The sequence below is a fragment of the Amblyomma mixtum genome, chromosome 7, assembly GCF_055824585.1.
Source record: "Amblyomma mixtum isolate Tamu chromosome 7, ASM5582458v1, whole genome shotgun sequence".
Taxonomy (NCBI): Eukaryota; Metazoa; Arthropoda; class Arachnida; order Ixodida; family Ixodidae; genus Amblyomma; species Amblyomma mixtum.
In genome coordinates, this window is record NC_143018.1 from 30,662,193 (window position 1) to 30,684,211 (window position 22,019).

At 48.4% G+C, this 22,019-nt stretch overlaps 1 protein-coding gene across 1 annotated transcript in view; it reads right to left on the reverse strand.

Annotated features, from left to right (window-relative positions):
* LOC149335532 (P-selectin-like) overlaps window positions 1-12,630 on the reverse strand; it is a 29,436-nt gene extending 16,806 nt beyond the window's left edge. The window contains exons 1-3 of the mRNA XM_089552167.1: window positions 12,318-12,630; window positions 5,396-5,493; window positions 526-705 (exon numbers count right to left, since the gene is read on the reverse strand). Coding sequence (XP_089408293.1) covers window positions 526-705; window positions 5,396-5,468 — 253 coding nt within the window. The 5' untranslated portion in view covers window positions 5,469-5,493; window positions 12,318-12,630. The remainder of the gene's footprint in view (window positions 1-525; window positions 706-5,395; window positions 5,494-12,317) is intronic.
* Between the last annotated feature and the right edge of the window lie 9,389 nt (window positions 12,631-22,019).

Here is a 22,019-nt window from a genome sequence, read left to right on the forward strand (position 1 = left end):
GTAGAGGCGGAAGTAGAGGCCCATACTTATCCGCAACAGCTTCCACACAACAATCACCCATGACACCTCTCTTAAACTATGAATAAGACTGGATAGCCCTCCATTTCACTGGACAGGCAAGCAGTTCAAAGAAGAAATAGCAGTGCTGTTCGCAACGCTCCCAGGTCAAGCCAGGCCAAGAGAAGCCAGAAAGTGCCGTCCCCAGCTGCACTCAATTAGCTATGGATGCAGCAAAGAGGACACCAATCCTGATGAAAGCCACACCAGAACAGGCAAGCTGCACGCAAGCTCGAAAGCCATATGACAAGAGCTGTACGGCCAACAGAAGGATGTCAGAAGCTTTGCCCACTGGCCGTCCAGAGAGCCTCTATGACGGTAACTCTCTGCCGCAGAAAAGAGAGCATCTGCTCCGGTTCTTGCCACCTGCGAAAATGGCAGTTCATCGTGCCTACCACCCAGCCTTTCTTTTCGGCACTCTCTCAGTGTTGCCGAAAAAGTGAAACTGAAAGGGAAAAAACAACCAACTTTTCCCAGCAGGGCATTGTGGTGGAGCCGGATGCCAGGTGCCCGACTCAGTGCACTTGGCAGACGACCTTTCGCCGCTGTCGCAGACATAGATGACGAGGGCGCCGGTCCCCTCACCGCCAGCGCTTAGAACGCGGCCGTGTGGCAGGGGGGGTGGTGGGGGGCAGCCCTCTCCGCTCTCTGAAAGTTTTTCCACCAAAGCCGTGAACCGTACGAATGAGGTCTCAACTTGAGCACCCTGAGCACTTTATTTCTTTAGTACGGTCTAATATTCAGGTCCATTACAGTTATCCCCTTTTGTCAGGAACAACTGTTGTTTCTTTTTTGCCTATGGACTTTTACCTGAAGGAAGGAAATATATCCCAAGCCACAGGCATCAAACTTGCAAGCTGCGACTCACCTAGCTGCAGAGTGGCTAAAACTACACCACTGAGGCTATGTTTGTATGTATTTCTGGCGTATTGCGGTTTTCTTCTCTGCACTCATTTGTTTACATGTAACTCTGAAAAATAACTGCTCAAAACCAGATGGCACGTGATTGTTAATATGTTCTAAAGGTTGTTACTTTCTGCGATAATCAAGGCGAATGCCTGCTTGTTTCGAAATCGTGGTTACTCGTGATACAAAACGAAGCTCTGTTTTCAGCAAAACCTTCACATTTGATTTCCCTCAGAGGTGACTTCAGTCTGGACTCTTCATACTGGAGTTTTACCGCTGTTTTAACACATGGCACAGAAACCAAAAAAGGTCTGTTGAGAGACTGACATCTCGTAAAAAATCCCGTTCCTTATGGTGGATAACCAAGCATGTCTAATGAGAGACCGGTACCCTCTTCAGGTTTTGGGCCCCAAGAAGACCAGTGCAAACTCAACTAATACTAATGCAGCTAATACTTTGCTTTCGGCACACTGGAAAACACTTTAACTAGAGATCACGTCTGAACTATACTTCATTTTATGTTTCCTACAGCAACATCATCGCAAGCGGCATTACCAAACATGACTATCAAAGTAGAAGAGTAATATTTAAAGGAACACTGACGAAAATTCCATCCAATTACCATTCTCGATATAAGTTGATTATTCAGCTCCTTCCAGGCTGCGTTCATGTCTTTTGGACAGCACAAGACATATTTATCCCCAAAAAATTGAATTTCAAAATGTTGCCGTCAGTATTCAAACTCCTGACTTTAAAAAGCACAGGTAGGCGCTGTGAATGGCAGTGCAGCACAGCCTCTGGGATCAGCCTAAAAATCGGTGTTAATGCGCGCATTTAACTTACGAAACCGGCCACTGGTGGCAGCACTTTTCTACCTTATGAAAGCTCTGCTTTTGTTTAGAGTGGTTTGTTCATGATTACAACATGGTACCATGTTGATACATGCCAATTTCTACTTGTCCTTAGTGTCCCTTTGATTCAAACGACTTTGGGGTTTTGAAGGTGGGAATGCATGACATCGACATCAATATTTCTAGAAGGAAAGAAAGAATGCAAACTGCAGAAACCTTCCGGGGAACTGCGAAAACTGAAAAACCTAAAACTAATTTGCACTTAAACAAAACGCTTCACTGGCTATGCAACTTGGCACAAGGGATCAGAAGACTCCAGAGAGTCTACTGTGAAAGTTCCTGTAAAATTCATGGAGGACAAAAAAAAACGGCAGTTTTAAAACACTGAAAAGATGAAATGATAAATTTATGAATAATTAATTAGTTTTTGAATGCCAAAGCTGCACTACTGGCAATGAGGTGTCCCCAAGGTTTTCTCCAGAATTTTTTTAGAGGCGGAAATTTGTATACCATAGCAATTGCCTCCTATTCTTAAGCTAGATCCAGAAATCTAGGCACCTTACCAATGCGAAAATTATGCAGGAGAAATTCCACCATTCATAATTAAAATAAAAAACAGTAGAGTAGGACCCCGCTGTTACACTCTTCAAGGGATCCTAAGGAAAAGATTTCCTCTTTCCCGCATCCCAGGGCTTATTGTTTACGAGAACAAAAAAATTCGCTGTGGCTTAGCTTGGTTAAGCCCGGTAATTGCGAAAGCGATATCCGTACCTACGCCATGGTACCGGTGGTAGTGTAGCTGGTGGTGGTGCTTGTGGTTAGACTTGTGGTGATACATCGGTTATACAATACAATCCAATCCATTCCGATCCAATCCAATTCAATCCGATCCAATCCACTGCAATCCAATCCAATCTAATCTAATGTAATCTAAACTAATCTAGTCCAATCCAGTCCAGTGCAATCCAGTCCAATCCAATCTAATCCAATCTAATGCAATCAAGGTCAAATGAAGGTCAATGGTGGTCACGGCCGCGGCACGATGGTGGTCACGGCCGCAGCCGCGGCACGGCAAAGGCGTGAAAGTGCAAGTAGTATTGCTTTCGCAATAAAAAAGCACAGTTTTCTGACGCTGGCGGCAGGGATCCCCCGCGGAGGTGTTTCCTTGGCACGATCGGCTTGCGGTCGGCGCGGCGATGTATTCAGCTGTGGAGGCAGTACTGCCACCAGACAGCACTGTCGGACGGTGATTCTCGACACTTGCTGACAGATGGTATGTGCAGATGACTGTCATGCTCTGCCATTTTTGTTTTGATGTCTTGCACTGTTAGTGGCAGCATCCACTTGCTGACAGATGGCACGTGCAGATGACTGTCTTGCTCTGCCATTTTTGTTTTGATGTCTTGCACTGTTAGTGGCAGCATCTGTCAGCAAGTGCTGACAGATGACAAGTGCTGACAGATGGCAAGTGTGATCATCGCTGGCTAAACTTGGCACACGACAAATTGCAGCGGAGTTTTTCCACTTCGTAAAACATTCATACTGCGACACCGAAGTGCCAACTGTTCCTTGTTTTCTTTTTGTATGTTTATTTCTTGCTTTTAGTTTGTATATTATTGTACTCTTTTTGTACCCCGTGTATTTTTCCCCCTTTTTTTTGTGTGTGTTCTCTGCCACTACCCCCCAACCTGTATGTACGCCCCCCCTTATGTAATGCCTTCGGGCCTTTAAGGGACAAATAAATGAAATGAAATTAAAGTTCAGTGTGCGATCATTACACGGGGAATAAAAAAAGAATTGAATTTTGACAACAAAATTCAGGGGTGCGATCATTACGCGAATGCGATCATTATGCGAGTAAATAGAGTACTTCTACCCTTCCATGTGATTAAAGAAAAAATTGTCTTCTTTCTTCTACACGGTGCAAGGGATGACATGGTACCAAGCGACGGTGACAGCAAAGTGCATGCAGTTTCTATATCCCTTCCTACATATTAGCACACGTCAGTCAGATGAAAGGCCGCTAACATACGTTGATGAACTGCTAAATGTCGGAACTGTTGCAAATCAGCAGGACTTTCTCATTAAATTCAAGACCGTTGCCCTCTAAATTTGGCGATTCCAATTGGAATCACTGAGCCTGAAAGGATTAAGGGGTGCTGAATGATCAAGGGATCCTAATAGTTTATTTCAAAGATGAAGAAGATGCATTCTGCTACTGGTGACAAAACCTGCACACATAAAAATGATGAAGGACGTGCTACAGGCTCGCCGTCATTGATTTTGTTTCTAGTCAACATAAAAATAAGCCTATTTGGATATAAAGGAGACTAAATTCGTATGAAACAAAGAAATCGTAACTATACATTGCATACTCAGCTCCAAATTCGCATTGTACACAATTGAATATGTCGGGTTAAATACTTCCCGATTACTCCACAGCCAGCGTGGTGGCGATGATGCTGCAGCGATTCTTATCAGCAGTGGACAAGTCTGCCAAAAATGGAAAATTGTGCGCATCACGCATTGTCAAGTTAGGCGCCTTCTGTTCCAGCCAATAGTAAACTGATCGGCAGGCAGCCAGACCGATGGGCGGCAAAACCAAGATCCCTGGGTGTCGCATTCTGGCCTGCCCCGGATTACTCCTGACAACCTGTGCTTTTTTTTAATGATGGTTTGTGGTTTTTGGGGGCTTAACGTCCCAAAGCGACTCAGGCTATGAGGGATGCTGTAGTGAATGAGTATTTAAATCTCTGCTCATGTGCATTTAGGTCCTTCACCTCAACGAAAATGTAGCCACCAAAGTCAGAACCAAAACTGTGAGCTTGTGCTCAACAGCAGAGTGTCATAGCCAGTAAGTCTACATGGCATGTATACTAGGGTATAACTTAGAAAAAAAACATGAGATGGCAACAATGGGTCACGGTCTGTGGCGTCCTGTATTAGCTGACCAAACACAAAAATAAAATCAACAGCTTTTTAATGTTAGACTAAATCAAACAAGCCAGAGGCATCAAAATTCTTGAGCTCATAATTTCATATGATGGTGAAATTTTTGTTCAGGTAACAAGAACTTTTAACAACAGACTACTTTTTCTCAAGGAGAAATTCTGAGTGGTGATCGCTGCAGACCCAAGTTGTATCTGACTACAACAAAAAAAAATCCACTCAGCAGAAAAGAGGTCATAATGTGCTTGCCGGGAGATGTGATATTTGATTGTTTTGTGTGCTGAAGCCCACTAATACCATTCACGACTACACCCCTGAAGAAAAACTAGAGTGGGAGACCATGCGGTGACGACCCACGCGGTGACGACCATGCGGTGACATCAGACCATATGGGGACAACCATAAGGGGACAACCATACGGGGACAACCATAAGGGAACAACCATATGGGAACAACCATATGGGGACACCATATGGGGACAACAAATGGGGACACCATATGGGGACAACAAATGGGGACAACAAGTGGGGATAACCATATAGGGACAACCATAAGGGGACACCCACATGGTGATATGGGGACAAATGGCAGACGTATGGTGACAACCATAGAAGAGGGTAATGTGCACAAACCTGAGGGTAGCGCCAGTAGGATGAGGAGAAGGATGATGCGCAGGAGCGCGCCATACCACCCGTAGGACTGCATGTTGCCTCTGCAGCGTCAACCTGCACTGGGGAAGAGAGCAGTATTCATAATCAAATCCCAGTGATGCTACTGGTAAAATGCGATTTGGAGCAATTTTTGGAGCAGCAAAATTTCTAATTCGGAGCACTTTGGAACACAGAAATGCCGATTTAAGAGCAGTCCAGATCACTAAAATTTTAGACCTGGAGCACTTTGGAGCACAAAACATAGGTTTAGAAGCACTCTGGAGCCTGTAGCTTTGTTTTCAAATCTCTTGGGTTGGCAAACAACACCAGAAAAAGAGTGAGAGCAATGTAAAGGTGGATTTAATTACTGACACATAGGCGCACCTGAGAGGTCTTCAATTATAAGTTTTACACTGCATAACTGAAGAGGAGACACCTTTGCAAAATATACCTTTGAGCACAGTAGCTCAAATGTGCTGAAGTGTAGCTTTTCACTTTTATTTACAAAGCTTCAAAAGCTTTATTAGATACCCTCCATACCAACATCCCTCAGTTTCTCATTTATGTCAGCCAGTGCAATCACATTTTCTTGCCCACTTGTGACTGCCTCACTCAAAAGCAATTAATCAGACCCTGTCACCTCCTTATGCTTGTGAGCCAGGCCAGATTTGACCAGCCCAGGCCAGATTTGATCAGCCCCTGCACTGGCTAAGTATTGCCGACATTTCTGCCTGCTGTGCACACAAAGCCTGCACTAACCGTGCACGATGTATAGAGCTCCATTTTTTAAACAAATGGCAGAGCTACAGGGTCACCATGCTACACAACTGAAATGAATGGCAAAGTGTAAAAATGCAGCAACACCAAGCAGCTGTGCGTTTATAATGAGCACAGCCCTAGCTCGAATGAGATATCCACGGCAGTTACAATGTGCATTGTGGCTATGGCACTGAGTCAGATAGGTTCCTGGACGTAGTGCTAGGTTGTAGCGAAGACACAGGCGCCAGAAGCCCGCATGTGGGAATGTGCTGCGCAGCCACGATCTCCATCGTGAACATGAGTATCAAAAATATTTAGCACACAACATGAGAACGATGGGCATAACACATATGCGACAGAAAGCAGGAAAAAATTTTGCTTACGAGCCCAGCATTGCCTCGTCTCGCAGGAACTTCGAGCTCACTGCGAGGCTACCCGAGTTCCACATCAGCCTCGCAGGACAGATGCAGAGTGCATCAACACTACAGCAAAAGCTCGTTAGCTCGAATATCAAGGAGCCAGGAAAATGTTCCAATTACCCGGAGTTCGAATTATCGAATGTCCTTGACAAAACTGACAAGAATCGCTTTCATCTTTGTAAAGTTTTTTTTGATTAAAGACTGCCCAATGGTTGTCTGCTATTGAGACAGGCTTGACATCGACTATTTTTCACATTTCTATCAATGCTTTATTGCGAGCCCACTGCCAGGAGCATCAAAGCAGAACAGCTTAAAAATGATAAAAACCCCACTGCACTTTTCCCGGTCTGACGTGGTAGTGATGGAGCCTTCTCGCAAGCGGGCGCGTCAAGAAAAGGCGCGCAGTTTCGGCTCCCTCACTATGGTAAGATACAGAACGAAGCGACAGACGCCCCTCAAAGGAGGCTCTCCAGCCAACGTCGTAGACTGATTTTCATGAATGGTTATTCCCCCCTATTCCCCCCATTCATCTGCCACCCCTGCAATTTCACTCTAATAGGTCTAAAGGGATTGGTCAAGGCTGGAGGGGCTCCTTTGAGGGACCACAGCCACTCCGCTCTTGAGTTGTAACAGACTATAGAATGGAAGAATAATATGGATGCAAGCGAGGGGAATGCGCAGTGGTGTCAATCAAGGTCCGAAACGGCATGCAGCTGTGCTCTGTTTGCTAACTGATTCGCAACAGATAGCCGTCACAGCGGGCTGGCGCTAAGCTAAGAAAAGTGAAACTGAAACTATGGTACCATATTGAAATCAAATGGGCAGGCCGTGTTAGATTATCTTCATCAACTTGATGGAGTGCAGGCATGCTTGACACGAAGATTGTTGTGGAACACTTATGGCTTGGCAGGAGTGGTTGGGTAACCATGGGCTGTCGAGGAGGGCTGTATTCGAGCGTTCTCGCTAGTGCGTGCTGGCCACACTTCGTCATCTTTGCATTCTCGCCGGTGCTGGCCGTGCGAGTCACTACAGGGGCAGTTCGTGTTTCATCATGCCTACCGGCGCGCATACACAAGGTGCACGGAATGCCACAGCATGCAATTTAGGTTTCAGTAGGGCTATTTTGATGATTGCTTGCTGTGCTGGTCATACCTGGACGCAGCCTCCTTTCAAATTAACCGGTGCGAGACTCGTAGCGTCCAAATGAGCGAGCGCCTGACGCCATAGACTTGCATAGGCACAGGCCAAGACCTCACAAACAGTTAGAAATACGATTTCATAATTAACAGAGGTCACATTAACGAGATTTCACTGCAATGCAACGCTTCTAGCCCTTCCCATCCCTCCTTCTCTATCGGTTGACTCGCGCTAGGCCTAATTGGCCACCCAATCTGAACTCTTAAGACGCGCAAGCCTGTGGGCATCGATCAGTCTCCGCCTCGACGCATGTGCTGCTCCTGTTTTGTAAGCAAGATATAAACGCGCAGCGGCTCGAAAACATGTGCCAAAACTTCGGCGGCACGAAGACTGCTCGCGCATACATATATGGCATAGAAAGTTCACCACAGAAGTCTGTGTTGGGACGGTGGCTTTTGTCCATTTGATGCAAACTTCGGGACGTAGGAAAGAATGCCGCGTGACTGTCATGTTCGTCATAAGTGGACTTTAACGAACTTTAAACCTTTTGAAATGGCGGCGACATCTACAGTTCTGTCTGCCTGGATAGTCGGCACACAGTGCCGTCCAATTCGAAAGCAGTGAGTTTGGGTCAGTTTAGCACAGTTTTCGTGATTTTTAACGTGAGAGCATTACTTGGCTCATTGCACGAAAACTCCGTCTTCATAGAAACCCGTCGCCGAAACGCGGCACGCAAATTATGTCATCCCCCCTCCTGGAGCAATAGGCCGCTGGCGTCCCCACCGTCACGTACCTCAAAGCGCAATTGGGGTGTCCAGTGACCCAGGGAGGCAGTTACGCTTGCTGTCGCATTTGCACATCATAAAAACTGCTTGGATGCCCCATAATTTTTTATCAGGATGGAGCAGGTTATCGGTTTGGCACATTTGGCCCAACAGTGGGGTCACTGAAATCCACTTCAATGAGACAAAACACAAGGTTAAAAATGGCAAGTTTTTGCTCTGCCCAAACCTCTGGTGGTTAGCAATGTTGCAACTAGCATAGGGCTGCTATCATTCACCAACATTAGCCCCTGGAAACAAAAGTAGCTACACTCAGAGTGCAGGGCTTGTAATGTATCGGCATGAAAATTTTCTCATAGCTGCACTTGGCTGTGCCATCTTTGTTGTGCAGTCATGGAGACCAAACAAAATTCCAAGCTGATGGTTTTCAGACTGGCCACGCTGCACATAGATAAAGGTCTTTTTTTTTAACAGTACATACACTGACTAAACCTAAAGCTAATTTACAAATAAACTATGCTCGAAATGTGGGTCATGCTCTGCATTTTCCATGTCTTGCTCTGCAGCATATTTGATGCCAATCCATCTCTTCGATATCGTTTGATGGTATTTACATAAGAAAAAGCATCCGAGGTCAAAGAGCACCAGAAACTGACACGGGATAATCTCAGGAGTTGAGTATTCTGGATATGCACATAACTATGCTATAGCACAGGTGTTTTGGTAGAGACCTTATTTTCAGCATATGAGCACACGTAGGCATTGTTCTCCTGTCTGCAAGAGGTGGTTCATTTGTTTCTGTGTACAGACTATTTACGGAGAATGTTCTCTATGCACCAGTTGAAAGACTCGGAACTAGGTTTTGTATTGGGTGTAGTCTTTTTAAGTATGACGGTCTTGCTGACCCATACTAGGCATCTACAATCTAACGAGAAGCGTATAATGAAGCGATCGATGTGTACAAGGCAGATCCTACTGGACCTCCAGTATTTCTGTGACAGGACTTTGAGTATGTTCAGGGATCGGGAAGCTCTCATTTTGGCAGAAATGTCAGTTCTTTTTTGTCAAAAGCCCAGAAATTTTCACTCATTTTTTACACGTAATATGGTTTCATTTCAGTGTAGCATGGAGCTGGTCTGTAATCCTCGTTTCAGCAAGAATAGAACAGCCACTGTTTTCTGTCGGGAAAACTGAAACCCATTTCTGCCTCCCTTATCAGCGAAAAGGCAGTGAGCAGTGTCAAGAAAGAGAACAACGAAGGACACACCAGATGACCTTGTAGCCTGTTCACTCCTCTGTGGTCCCATCGCTTAGTGCTTTTCACCCCCTTTCACCTTAGTAACCTTCTTCGAGCTTCTACAGGCAGCACTCTTGTGTAACCCAGAGAAGTGATGGCACAGTGCCTAAGGAACCCCGGCTGTGTTGCAAGCACAGAACTGATTGTGAAACATTCCTGGAGCACAAAACTGATTGTGAAACACTCCCAGCTACATCCATGAAGTCACTTGCTTCAGTAGCCATAGGGCAGAGCATTTTCTACCAACCATGTGCCTACCATTTGAATTAACACAAGCTGAGCAAAATCCAGCATGAAAATAGGCACAGAATGAACTCTCTCCACTATGCATTTAATACCGAATACTATAAACAAATATCGCGAACTAGTTAGAATTGAGCACGCAAAAAATTTGTCATGCTATAGTTTAGCTTCTCAAGCTGTTCACAGTACAGAACAAAACTCTGTTCTCTAAAGGGGCACATGAAAGTTATAAAGGCTGAAAAAGCATGTACACGTACACTGAACGTGCCCTAGTCTTTTCAGTCTGCCCTTTTGGATTGTACTCAAGCATCAACCTCTTTAATACAGATAACAGAAAAATAGAAGGAAACTAGACCGTGCAGCGACACCTCTGGCGTCAGGAGACCGTGATATGATAGCACAGACAAAGCTTACAATAGATAGATGAATGGATGGACGTTAAGCCTGTTTCACATGAAAGCAGAAATGCTAGCGAATTCTGTCGCCACGGCGGAAAAACCTGTTTTGAGTCATCGCTGCGACGAGCGGCGAGGTTTCAACACGTTAGAAATTTTCACTGCGACGCGCCGCTCAATCGCTCAGTCGCTTGCATGTGAACCGGCCTTTATGAGGGTCCCCTTTGAAACAGGTGCCACCATACTTAGTAGTTATTTTTCTTCACAATTTTATAAACCTTATAAACCAATTTGTCAAGCTTAATGGCATTATCTGTAAATCTGCAATTTTTCTTTAAATACAAAGTCTACTGACTTTTACATCTAACGAAATTTTAGTCCTGAACTCGTTACCTCAAGTCACCATCCTGCTTTTGACCTAACAATCTTCCAATTGCTTTTTGCTAACGTCTATATGGCACATTTATTCACATTACCTTTGTCATCTCTAAATCCTAGGGCCTCAGGAAGTGTGACTGTGCCAGTATTGACATCTGCATGGGTACTGCCACATTACAGTAAAATATGTTTTAATTGTTTCTATGGGTTCACCACACACTGCACATCTTGGTTAAAGTTTCTTTTGTAGCTTTGTGTTATAAACACCCCGATTTCGCTTCAGAGTAGGGCACTGCCACTTGAATTATCACAGAATGGTTCCTTGCTGATTTGTCTTTTTCATTTTCTGTGCAGGTGCAGTCCGCTTTTTTTTAATCCAGTTCTCAGCGTCATAGTTTTTTACCTATCATTTCAAACTCTCTATTTCTGCATCCTGTTTCCTTGCACACTTACAGGTTAGCTTTGTAGTCCTTTTCAGATACTGTGAGTCAACACTCTTTCTGTACAGGCATTTAAATACCTTAGCCGCACACCTGTAACCTCCAAATTTCGTCTGGCATTATTCTACAAAATTATTCTGTGAGCTTTAAGTGCTTATAACGGTTCCCAGCCCATCTCCCCCTGTACAGCCTCAGATGAGGTTTTGCCGTGGGCACCTAGTGCCAGAAGAGTTGGGGGCTCTCCTTTCTCACGTAAACTGTTATTTCGCCAAAAGATCAAGTACCAACCATCCCCACTTATCACCTTGCTAAAGTACCCAGTGCTAATATGCCGACAGCTCACCGACTTATTTCTAGCCACGACTGAACTTCAGCTGCCCTCGGATAGCGCCAATTTTGCCGGCTCGGCTTGCAACGAGTGACGAAACCATGTTGTTTATGCGTTACACTCCACCACTGGGGTCAGTGTAACGGAAATGTCATAACAACACCATCAGGCGAAACTGAACGAATATCAAAGAAAGGTGCTTTTCAAAAACTGTCTCACCTAACGGGGCCTCGGGATCGAGGGGAGGTGCTCGGACATAAACGCGCAGCCCAGCTTAGTGTCGGTACGTTTTCTTTTCCAGCTGCAAACACAACGTCTTCGCGAACCCGCCGCTAGAGCCGGAGAGTGACCAATAGGATTGTTGGTGGTGCCGCCTCAGTTTCCGTTAGACCCGCAGCACTCAGAGCGAACGCCCACACAAACTGGATCAAGCAGCAGAAGCCCGTGATCGACTGGCTGCGTTTTGCTGCCTCTTCACAAGCGCTGCTGAAAGCGCAGGGCGTGGCAACGCCCGTGCTAACTGCAGAGCCGCGGTCGACGAGCGATAAAAAGTATGAAAGAGCAAGGCAAGAAGCACAGCTATCGCCCCCAGCGTAGGATGCGTCACAACCGGAGATTTCAAGCTCCACCGGAACTTTTTCCGCACTCGAGTCTCAAGGGGCTGTTCGAGCGGGCGTTTCTAAAAAGGAGACTGCCAGCTTCGATCGAGGCGAAGGTAACACTTACGGGTGTCACGCTACCGGGAGTCTGCCGTCGCTATGCAAAGGCGTCTTCGCATCATCGCCTCTGCAACGGCACGACTGCGAGTCCAGAGTGGCGTCGGGCGTCGTCGCGAAGTGGGGACCTCCTTCCAGCTCAGGCTCGCTCACTTGAAGCTCGAATACGCCGACTAATTTTTAAGGAGCTCCTCGCGACCTTTCTACGATGTTGTTAAAATTCACGTCTCAAAGCGGTTACACTTCGAAGGACGAACATCGGTAACGATGACCGCTACCCCCACCTCATCACCGCTGAACAGTTGGAGGGCTGTTCACTATCGCAGCGCGCAGTTCTTCCGTTTGAGACCAGATGGCGCCACAAGTGCGCTCGGAACACGGCGCCATTACCAGTCATTACTTGCCTCGTAAAGGCCGGTTCACATGCAAGCGACTGAGCGATTGAGCGGCGCGTCGCAGCGAAAATTTCCAACTTGTTGAAACCTCGCCGCTCGTCGCAGCGACGACTCAAAACAGGTTTTTCCGCCGCGGCGACAGGATTCGCTAGCATTTTCGCTGGCATGTGAAACAGGCTTAAGTCGCCGGCTTGTATGCCTCGACGCAGCAGTGGAAATGTGGAAAGAGAAAATACATGCTCTGTTGTGGATTGCACGAATTGCGACAAACAGTTAAAGGTGTGGGATGCGATCGTTTGCGAGCTTCACGGAACCGAACTGCACAAGGATGTACTGCCCCTGTTCGTGCCGGTTGGACATCCACCCTTTCCGAACAGGGCGAACGCAACACACGTGTTCGCCAGCGCTAGACAGCGAATATAGAAGGAAAGGTCTCGAGCTTGGAAAATCTGCGAGGGTAAGTGCGCAACATAGCTGCATGAACAAGCTGTGAGCGGACAACGCTTACCGTCAGTTCGTGTGTTGAACTTCGCTCCAAGTAGCGCGGTTTTCGTGGACCACAATCGGAATAAAGCATTTGTGTTACGGCTGCTGTGCTCTGCGGTTGTCACTTCCTCGCGATCCATGCGAGACACTCACTAGAAGTAACTCCGGCTGATTAATTACAACCAACGGGACCTCGAGCATTTTCATGTCCGCATATTGAGCATGGAGCGTACCACCATTTTATACTATGTGAGGCTGACATAACTGTGAACTTCTTGTAGTGGACGCTCTCCATGCGCGCGTTATAACAATTATATCGCGGAATCCTTGTAAACGATTGCATGCAAGCTTGTGAAGGCTGCTTGATGCATGGTACTGTTTACATGATTGGGTAACATTTGTTTCTTTATTTATTTTTGTCGCCTTCCTTTGTTTAGCAAACCAAGAGAAAATATTTTAGGCTTCCTAAGCACCTTTAACAGGTTGTAAACAAATGAGTACGATGTGCATGTGAGCGTTTTAGAGCAGCCTCCGCATGCATGTACACAATAGGACAACGACCTGCGCAACCGCATGGTCATTAAACCTTGTTTTAGATAATAACAATAAAAAATAACAAGCAAAGCCTTCAGCGGCATTCAGGCGGCCCGTTGCCTCGAGCAGGCGCCCGCCTAAAGTGACCAAATTAGAGTTTTCACATGTCCTTCGAAGCTTCGGATCAACCACAGTGTCGTCTTCCCGCTCCTTTACAACCGCATCAGCCGCCTGTCGGAACCCAAACATAAGACGCAGCAGCCGTCGCGACGAGGCGCGCGCCGAGCGGTCAAGAGGCGAGTGATGGCGGCGTGATCACGTGATCAAAGATGGCAGCCCCCATGATACGCCGCTGCTTGGAGGAAAGCGTGTTTCTTTACCTAGAGGGAAAGCTGGCAGCACGTCTATGGGAGTTTGCATGGCGACCCCTCGAGACCACTTCAGCCTAGTAACGTTGACTTCAGCCACCATGGGCGCTCAAAGCATCATGGGGCGGTGAGCTACTTGTTGCGAAACTGCAACTTTTGGCCAAAAAAATAATAGAAAAATAAAGCTGTTTGATAACTACAAACGTCCTAACATTCAATATCTGGTCTAATGATTGCAAAAAACGAGCAGAAAAGCATTTAAGTGCAAAGTTTGCCGAAAATAAGAGACACTGATTCAGAATAGTCGGAAACACTGATCTCCACTAGGTGGCTGGATGCCGCATTCCCGCTTTCCGAGACGAGTGCGAGTGAAGCCACTGGAAGTTGGACCGCTTGTCCCGGAAGTCGAGTGTCTGCTGTGTATTTCAATGCAAAAAGTCGTGTCTTTCGCCCTTTCGTTCTCAGTTTTTTGCGTTGTTTTCGTGTGATGTCTGCTGTTATATGAAAGGAACAAGCAAGCTGAACGCGAGAAATGTGAGCATTGTGTGCAGAACCCTGTAATTTCTGCGAAAGTGAAGAAAACAGGCATGCAGGTTTCACCCTGCCTCGGCAAAGGGGTACGTGCATTAAACACTATGTTCTTGCCTGGTTCTTGTATTCCGAGCGTAAAGGAGAAGTAGTGGAATGACGATGAGGCTAGGTCACCTTAAAACCGAATTTTCGTGCAGCAAAGAAAAGGCACAGCGCGAGAGGAACGACTGACAAGAAAGCGAATGGTGCAGTGCGCGTGAGAAGCGCTGTTAGAAGTCAACTGCACCAAGCACCACGAATTAAAGACCATTCAGGCTTAACTTGCTACAACACGAAGCAGTACATGACACGCTCCGTCGAAAAAGCAGTACCATACCTTTTGGAGGCGCTAATGTGAACCAACCGAACACCGTCGACACCTCACAAGATAGTAGCCTAGCCCTCGCTCCGGTTCGGTCTAATTCGGTAAAATGGTCGCTGCAAAGTAAGCTGCCTGGTGAATGTTTCAACCTATTCTTTCTTATATTTATCCCCCATTGATAGCATAACTTGGGCTTGAGCGTGGGAACAAGCATCGCAGTAAAGAGCACAGTTGGCGAAGCTAGGCAAACGAGACGACACCGAGCCGAGTAGACGAGGCTCCATACTTGCTGTGCGTAGCGGCGTCCTGTCGTCTGCTAGTGTCGCCCCATTGAAATGCAATGGGCCCTTATTTTTGAAACGTCCTTCCCGAAGACTTCACTGGTCTCCTCGCTCAGTTGGCGGCGCAAAAGGTAGGCATTGTCATGGAAAAAGACGAGAACGGCGAAAAGACGAAATGCTAAGTGGGAAAACAAAACTGGAACTGAAAAACCGTGCTGAGCTCCGATTTCATGCACTGCCAAAGGCTGACTTCGGGGACAAGGCCGCTTACTTCCGGTGGCTTCACTTTCGGGCGCCCGATGCGGCATCCAGCTCCCCTAGTGGAGATCAGTGGTCGGAAACGCCACAGTTGGGGGTGAGTGACGGCGCTGCGATCGCGTAGCTCCATCCATCCATCCATCTATGAAGCTGACCGAACAGTTGGTATATTAGCTCTATGGACCGAACTACGACCGAGCTACAGTTCGCTGTAACGGATCTAAAAACGTTGGCTGTAACCGCAGTAACCGCACGAGCAAGAGCGGCTGCAAAAGAGGAGGCTATGATCCAACGTCAACCACCACTTGCCTATACTTGACCGAAAGGTTACTTGGTGTGCGCACGTATGCCTACATTCAAGCATTCCTCACTGACCGCACAGCTGAGATACACTTCGGCCCTTTGTCTTCCCCTCCTACACATTTCAGAGTATCGGCACCCCTCAAGGGTCCGTCCTTTCCCCCGTTCTCTTTAACATTACCCTCATCCCCCTCGCCCGAAAATTCGCAACTATTCCCCACCTGCCTTTATGCCGACGATATCACCCTGTGGACCACCCACGGCAGTGACGGCGGCATAGAGAACACCTTACAGGAAGCAGCCACACTCACCCAAAATTATGCACGGACCATCGGACTGTCTTGCTCCCCAGAGAAGTCCGAACTGCTCCTCATCCGTCCTAAGAACCACCGCTGTCCCCGCTCCCCCATTGTCATTGAACTGAATGGTGACCCGGTACGAGGTTGGCACCCTCCGTGTATTGGGCCTGCACATCCAGAACTATGGCAAAAACACCACCACCCTCAAGAAACTCAAGCAGGTTGTAGGCGCGATATCGCACCTCATCCGAAGGGTTTCGGGACATCACAGAGGCATGAAGGAGCGCGACCTATGTCGCCTCATTCACGCCTTTGTCCTCAGCCGTGTGCTGTACACTACCCCATACTTACAACTATCCAAACATGACATAAATGCTTTGGATGCTTTGATTCGCAAGGCATTCAAGGTAGCACTTCATCTTCCCCTCAACACACCCACAGACAGATTACTAGGCCTGGGCCTCCACAACACGATCGGGGAACTGGTGGAGGCCCACCGACAGGCCCAATACATCAGGCTCACACAAACCTCCACAGGTCGGTATATCCTGGACTCCCTCGGAATCAGAATACCGGCCAACGACCCAACCCTCCTCGCCATCCCACGACACCTTCACCAGGAGCTCCTCATCAGGCCGCTATCGAGGAATATGCACCTGTCCCACCATGAGCAGCGCCGCAGAGCCCGTGCGAAGGCACTCCATCGAGCGTACGGCCCCGAGCCGGACGCCGTATGAGTGGACGCTGCCTGCACGGGTGATGAAGCGACAGCAGCTGTGGTGGACTTCTCTTTATCCGCCCCTCACACTACCTCTCCCTCCAGACACCTCCCCAGAAGCTGCAGAGGAAGCCACCGTTGCACTTGCTATCACCAGCACGGAAGCCCGGTACATTTTAAGTGATTCTAAAACTGCGATTCTAAATTTTGCTCGAGGCCGAGTCCATGTCCCTGCTTTTGGCATACTCGACTCGCCCGATGCACCCCCGCCCCGCCAAGTGGAGCTGATATGGGTGCCCGCGCACTCCGTGAATCCCGGAAACGAGGCCGCCAACCTTTTAGCCCGAGGTTCTTTAAACCGGGCTCAGGTGCCCTCGGATCGGGGATTCACGAAGGAGCGCATGCACTCATTCAGCGAGCTGACGCAGGCCTACAGAGCCTCGCGCCAGCTCTAACCCCCGCCCCACCCCTCCCTAGATAACAAACAAGCAACGCTCTGGCGCAGACTACAGACACACTCTTCCCTCACCACTTACGCTAGCCCACTATCATCCCTCCTTCCCCAATCCGGCATGCGCCCTATGCCCAGAACCGTTCGCCTCTTCCCTCCACATCCTTTCCCTCTGCCCGGCGGACCCTCCCCCGCGGGACCTAGAGAGCCTCAAGACCTGGGAGGACTGGTAGACCCTGCTGCGCTCGGAGGACCCGGCCATGCAGACCATCGCCACCGGCCGGGCTGCCAGTGTTATAGACCTTAGGAACATAAACACTTGAGTGAAGTGGGGTCGTGCGGGGACCCTGGGAATTCCTTGTACAATAAAGTTTGTTCTCTCTCTCTCTTACTTCGGCTAATTTTGCGCTCAATATAGTGTGTATGTTATGAACAATATTTATGTTTAATATTATGGCTGTGAAACATCTAGTATTTTAGTTAGAAGCGTTCGAAAACCTCGGTAGCAGACGATGCAGTCCCCTAGCGGTGGTCGAAATCATAAGGAGCCCATCACTACGGAGTCCCTATAACCTCGACGCAGTCCCAGCGGTGGTGGAAATCATCCGGAGCCCTTCACCCATAGCCTAGCTGGGTAGCCTTGGGTCGTTATAAACCCCCATAGACCAAATCAAATTATACTGCAGACAGCCGGTGATCAACCAATGGCAGCAACATGAGAAGTTCGAACACCTTCCACGAAGTGTATCAGCCGCTCCACCCAGTCACGTGGCGACCGTTGCCTACCCAATAAGAACATCCCAAGCAGCATTATCTACAGCAAGGAGTTTAGTCAATGGTTTAGTGTACATGCCAGTTTGCCGCGCTGATCTGCGCATGCGCGCGCGCAGCGATGATAGATATCATCGCACTCCATCACGTGGTGTAATCTTGGGGGAGGGGGGGGGGAGGCGATTGCTTCCGTTTTACTTTACCTGGACCTATGAGGGACGCCGTAGTGAAGGGCTCCGGAAATTGCGACCACCCATGGGGTTCTTCAACGTGCATTGACATCGTGCAGTACACGGGCCTCTAGAATTTCGCCTCCATCGAAATTCGATCGCCGCGGCCGGGATCGAACCCGCGTGTTTCGCGTCTAGCTGCCGTGCGCTATAACCACTGAGCCACCGCGACGGCCTGGGCCTATATACAGCTCAGCGCTAAGCGAGGAACAAAGGAATATCGTGTTGGTTCACTTGCCTGACCCGCTGGTGGCTTCCTGATGACCAGTCGAAGCTTGTCTCTGCTTCAGAGCTGCGTCGCATTTGATCTCAAGGCGATGGTTCGCGGCTCTCCTGGGCGTACCCGTTCGCCTCCCGGCCGTGTATTCACTACGGCGTCGTGCTCCCTGCGTGATTTTGGGACCCTGTGTTTTCAATCGTTTGCCCTCGAAATTAACCCTGACGGAAAACATTCGGCGGCCTCGAGCACTGCGGCCCGGCCGCCCGGCGCGTGAGAGCTGCGCCCTGTCTTCTTCTTCTTCTTCTTCACCATATAAAAATGGCACATACCCACGCGGGGGGATTGGCCAAGGTACGGTGGTGAATGCTGTCGCCTCGAGGAGCATGCGTGGGAGATTTGTTCTTGCTGGGATTCAGCCACGCCACGTTAGCGTAGGGCAACCGCTCAGTCAGCCGGAATAACTTTTAGTGCGGGTGCACTTCTAGGCTACCTCTAGCGATTTTGACGATGTCTCGAGCTAAGAAAACGAATCCTCAGCCATACTCGAGGAATGGGTGTACATGCAACGGACCAATTGGCACAGCTCAATTATCGGGACAAGGGATGGCAGCACATGGTAGTGCACATGAGGCATGTACCAGATATGACTTGTACACCCGATATTTGCCCTTAGAATGACCTTGACCGAATTTGACTGCCGGTGAATCTGGATGTGCTCGGATGGATGACAGGCTTGACCTAGTCTCGAAATGGAAATGCTAGAGGCCCGTGCACTGTGCGATGCCAGTGCACGTAAAAGAACCTCAGGTGGTCGAATCGGCCCTCCACTAAGGCGTCCCTCAAAACGAATCCTCAGCCAGACTCAGTAAAGGAATGGGTGTACATGCAACGGACTAATTGGCACAGCTCAGTTATGGGGACGGCCCTGCAGGGCGTGCACGGTAAGGATGGCAGCACATGGTAGTGCACATGAGGCGCATGTCCCAGATATGACTTGGACACCCGATATTTGTCCTTAGAATGACCTTGAATTGACTGCCAGTGAATCTGGGTGTCTAGGATGGATGACAGGCTTGACCTAGTCTCAAAATGGAAATGGTAGAGGACCGTGTGCTGTCGATGCCAGTATATGTAAAAGAACCGCAGGTGGTAGAACTGGAGCCCTCCACTACGGCGTCCCTCATAGTCTGTGTCGCTTTGGGACGTTAAACCCCACGAACCAAACCGAATCGGCCTACCTCCAAATATGGTGTTGGCCAACACCCGAAATTTTGAAAACTGTGTTGACCCACGTCCCCCTCCCCCAGATTGCCCACCCCAAAAATTTGGGTGGCCCACCGTACTTCCGCGCAATGCATGTATTTCAAACCACCAGCCATTTTTTTTTCATACTGACGCAGGTCATTATCGGGAAACAAACGCGCTGATGCAGCTGTGATCGAGCTATATCAAATGCTCACAGCTTTCAGTAGAGTTCAAGAGAACTGACATACAGCTGGAAGCAATATGAAAGGGAACACGGGAGCGCGCTCCCCGCGCTTCGCAAGGCGCTGCCACGGACAGACGGCAAAAATCTGTGCTAAAGGCGTATGCAAAAAGGGTCCCTGAAAAGAGGATTATAGAGTGGCTATAATATGCATGTATTATGTAGGCTATAGGCCACCGAGCGTTCGTGCCGTGTACAAGACCTCAAAAGCGAGCCGATCATTTACGATATATAGATGTTGCGAAAGCATGGAGTACTTGACTGCTTACAAGAGTATATAGCGAAGTAATCTAGCTACTCGACGCGTTTCGATCGGAAGACCGATCTTCCTCAGGAGTGATTTTACATTGTTAATGCATCCCCTTTTATAGGGGTGGGTACAGAACAGGTAAGTGGGAAACACAAAGCACATAGCAGAAAAATACACATAAAAAATTATTAGAGGCAGCGCGACCCACACCAAAAAAAAAAGAAAAAAAAACGACGGGGGGGGGGGGGGGGGGGCGAGTGTGAGGAACAGGCAGAAAATACAACGTCCAGATGCGGCCTCTGCTTTGTTAAGCAAAACAGGCTTGCTTGTTGACAGGCGTGTCCCACTCGGAGATGCTCGACAGGTGCGTGGCCGTGCAGCAACTCGAGGGCAGGAAAAAAATAAAAATCTGACCCTTAAAGGGGTGGAGACACCAAATTTGTGGTTCGCGCGTTCTTAGTTTCAAACGTTTCTTATGGCTCCAGGAAGCATTATACACACTCAAAGATTCATATATTCACAGTGAATAATTTATTATAGCATTTTTAGGTGAACGATTTTCGGTTTCGGTTTCGGAACGCCGAGTTGTACAGTGACGTCACAGAAGGGGAAGATCAACTGCTTCGCTTGGTCACGTGGGCCCACAAAAGTTGTGACGCACCTACTGCTGCATCGTCTGCTTTCCCACACACGTGCTGACCAGCGCATGGAAACAAACAACTGCACGTCTAGTCCCAGCAGCTCGGATACTGACAGATCTGATTCCAATAAGTGAGGACATCGACTTTCTTTTTTGTTCGCACGCTAATATCGCCTTCGCGGGTTCGCGTGAGGATGCGAAACACTTTGCAAAATGCCAGTAAGCATCGCTGCGCCGCTCTACCCAAGCTGCGCCCACAACCGGTGTCACACTTCGCTGCCGTGCGCTGCCGTGCAGCAGTACCTGAGCGCTGCTTGGGATGGTGTACAAATATCACAAGAAAAGACAAGATCGCCTTGTTATCAGAACTGGCAGCTATACTCGAACAGCGACAAAGCATGTCTGCTTATGTTGGGAGCTTTCGGCAACGGCACCACTCGCGGGCGCTCCGGTCGACGAGCTCTGCTGCTGCCTGGCTGCCGTGGTCGTCGCTTGGCCTATAGCCTGTTTAGCAAGCGGCTGGCGCTTCGGAAGTCGCCTGCGCTATAATAAAAGGCGTACTTTTCACAAATAGCTGTAGTGTTAACAGAATCATCTCACAATAAAATAATAGTATGGTCAATCTCCTCGACGCCTTCGGCAGCAGAGCTAGCGGGCGCCAGGCGAGCCGGACCCCAACGTCGCGGCAGCTGCTAGGCGCGGTTGTGAGAAATTTGCTCATATCACAGTTGTTACCTCTACTACCAGCTCAGTATTGGTCAGCGATCCTCAAAAATGACACTTTTTTCACATTTCTTGTCCCATGGTTTATTATTTACGTCAAGAACACTCTTTAACTCGCTTTTATGACGTCGGCAGACGGTATCCAGGCTGACCTACCGGCCGGCAGACTCGGCGTACTTCACGTCCGCACAAGAAAATACAAAACAGCCATGCTACCAGAAAGGATGCTTTCTAGATTCGAGATACGACAGCACGACTGTGCTAAAAGTGGATCTTTCGGCAGCGACACTGCCTGCGGCAACGCCGGCCGACGACCTGCGCGCTGGTCCCAGACTGCCCTAGTCGTCGCTAGGCCTAGCTGCTTTCGCATATCGACTCCGCAGCTGAGGGAGCTGAAGGACTGGCCAGCG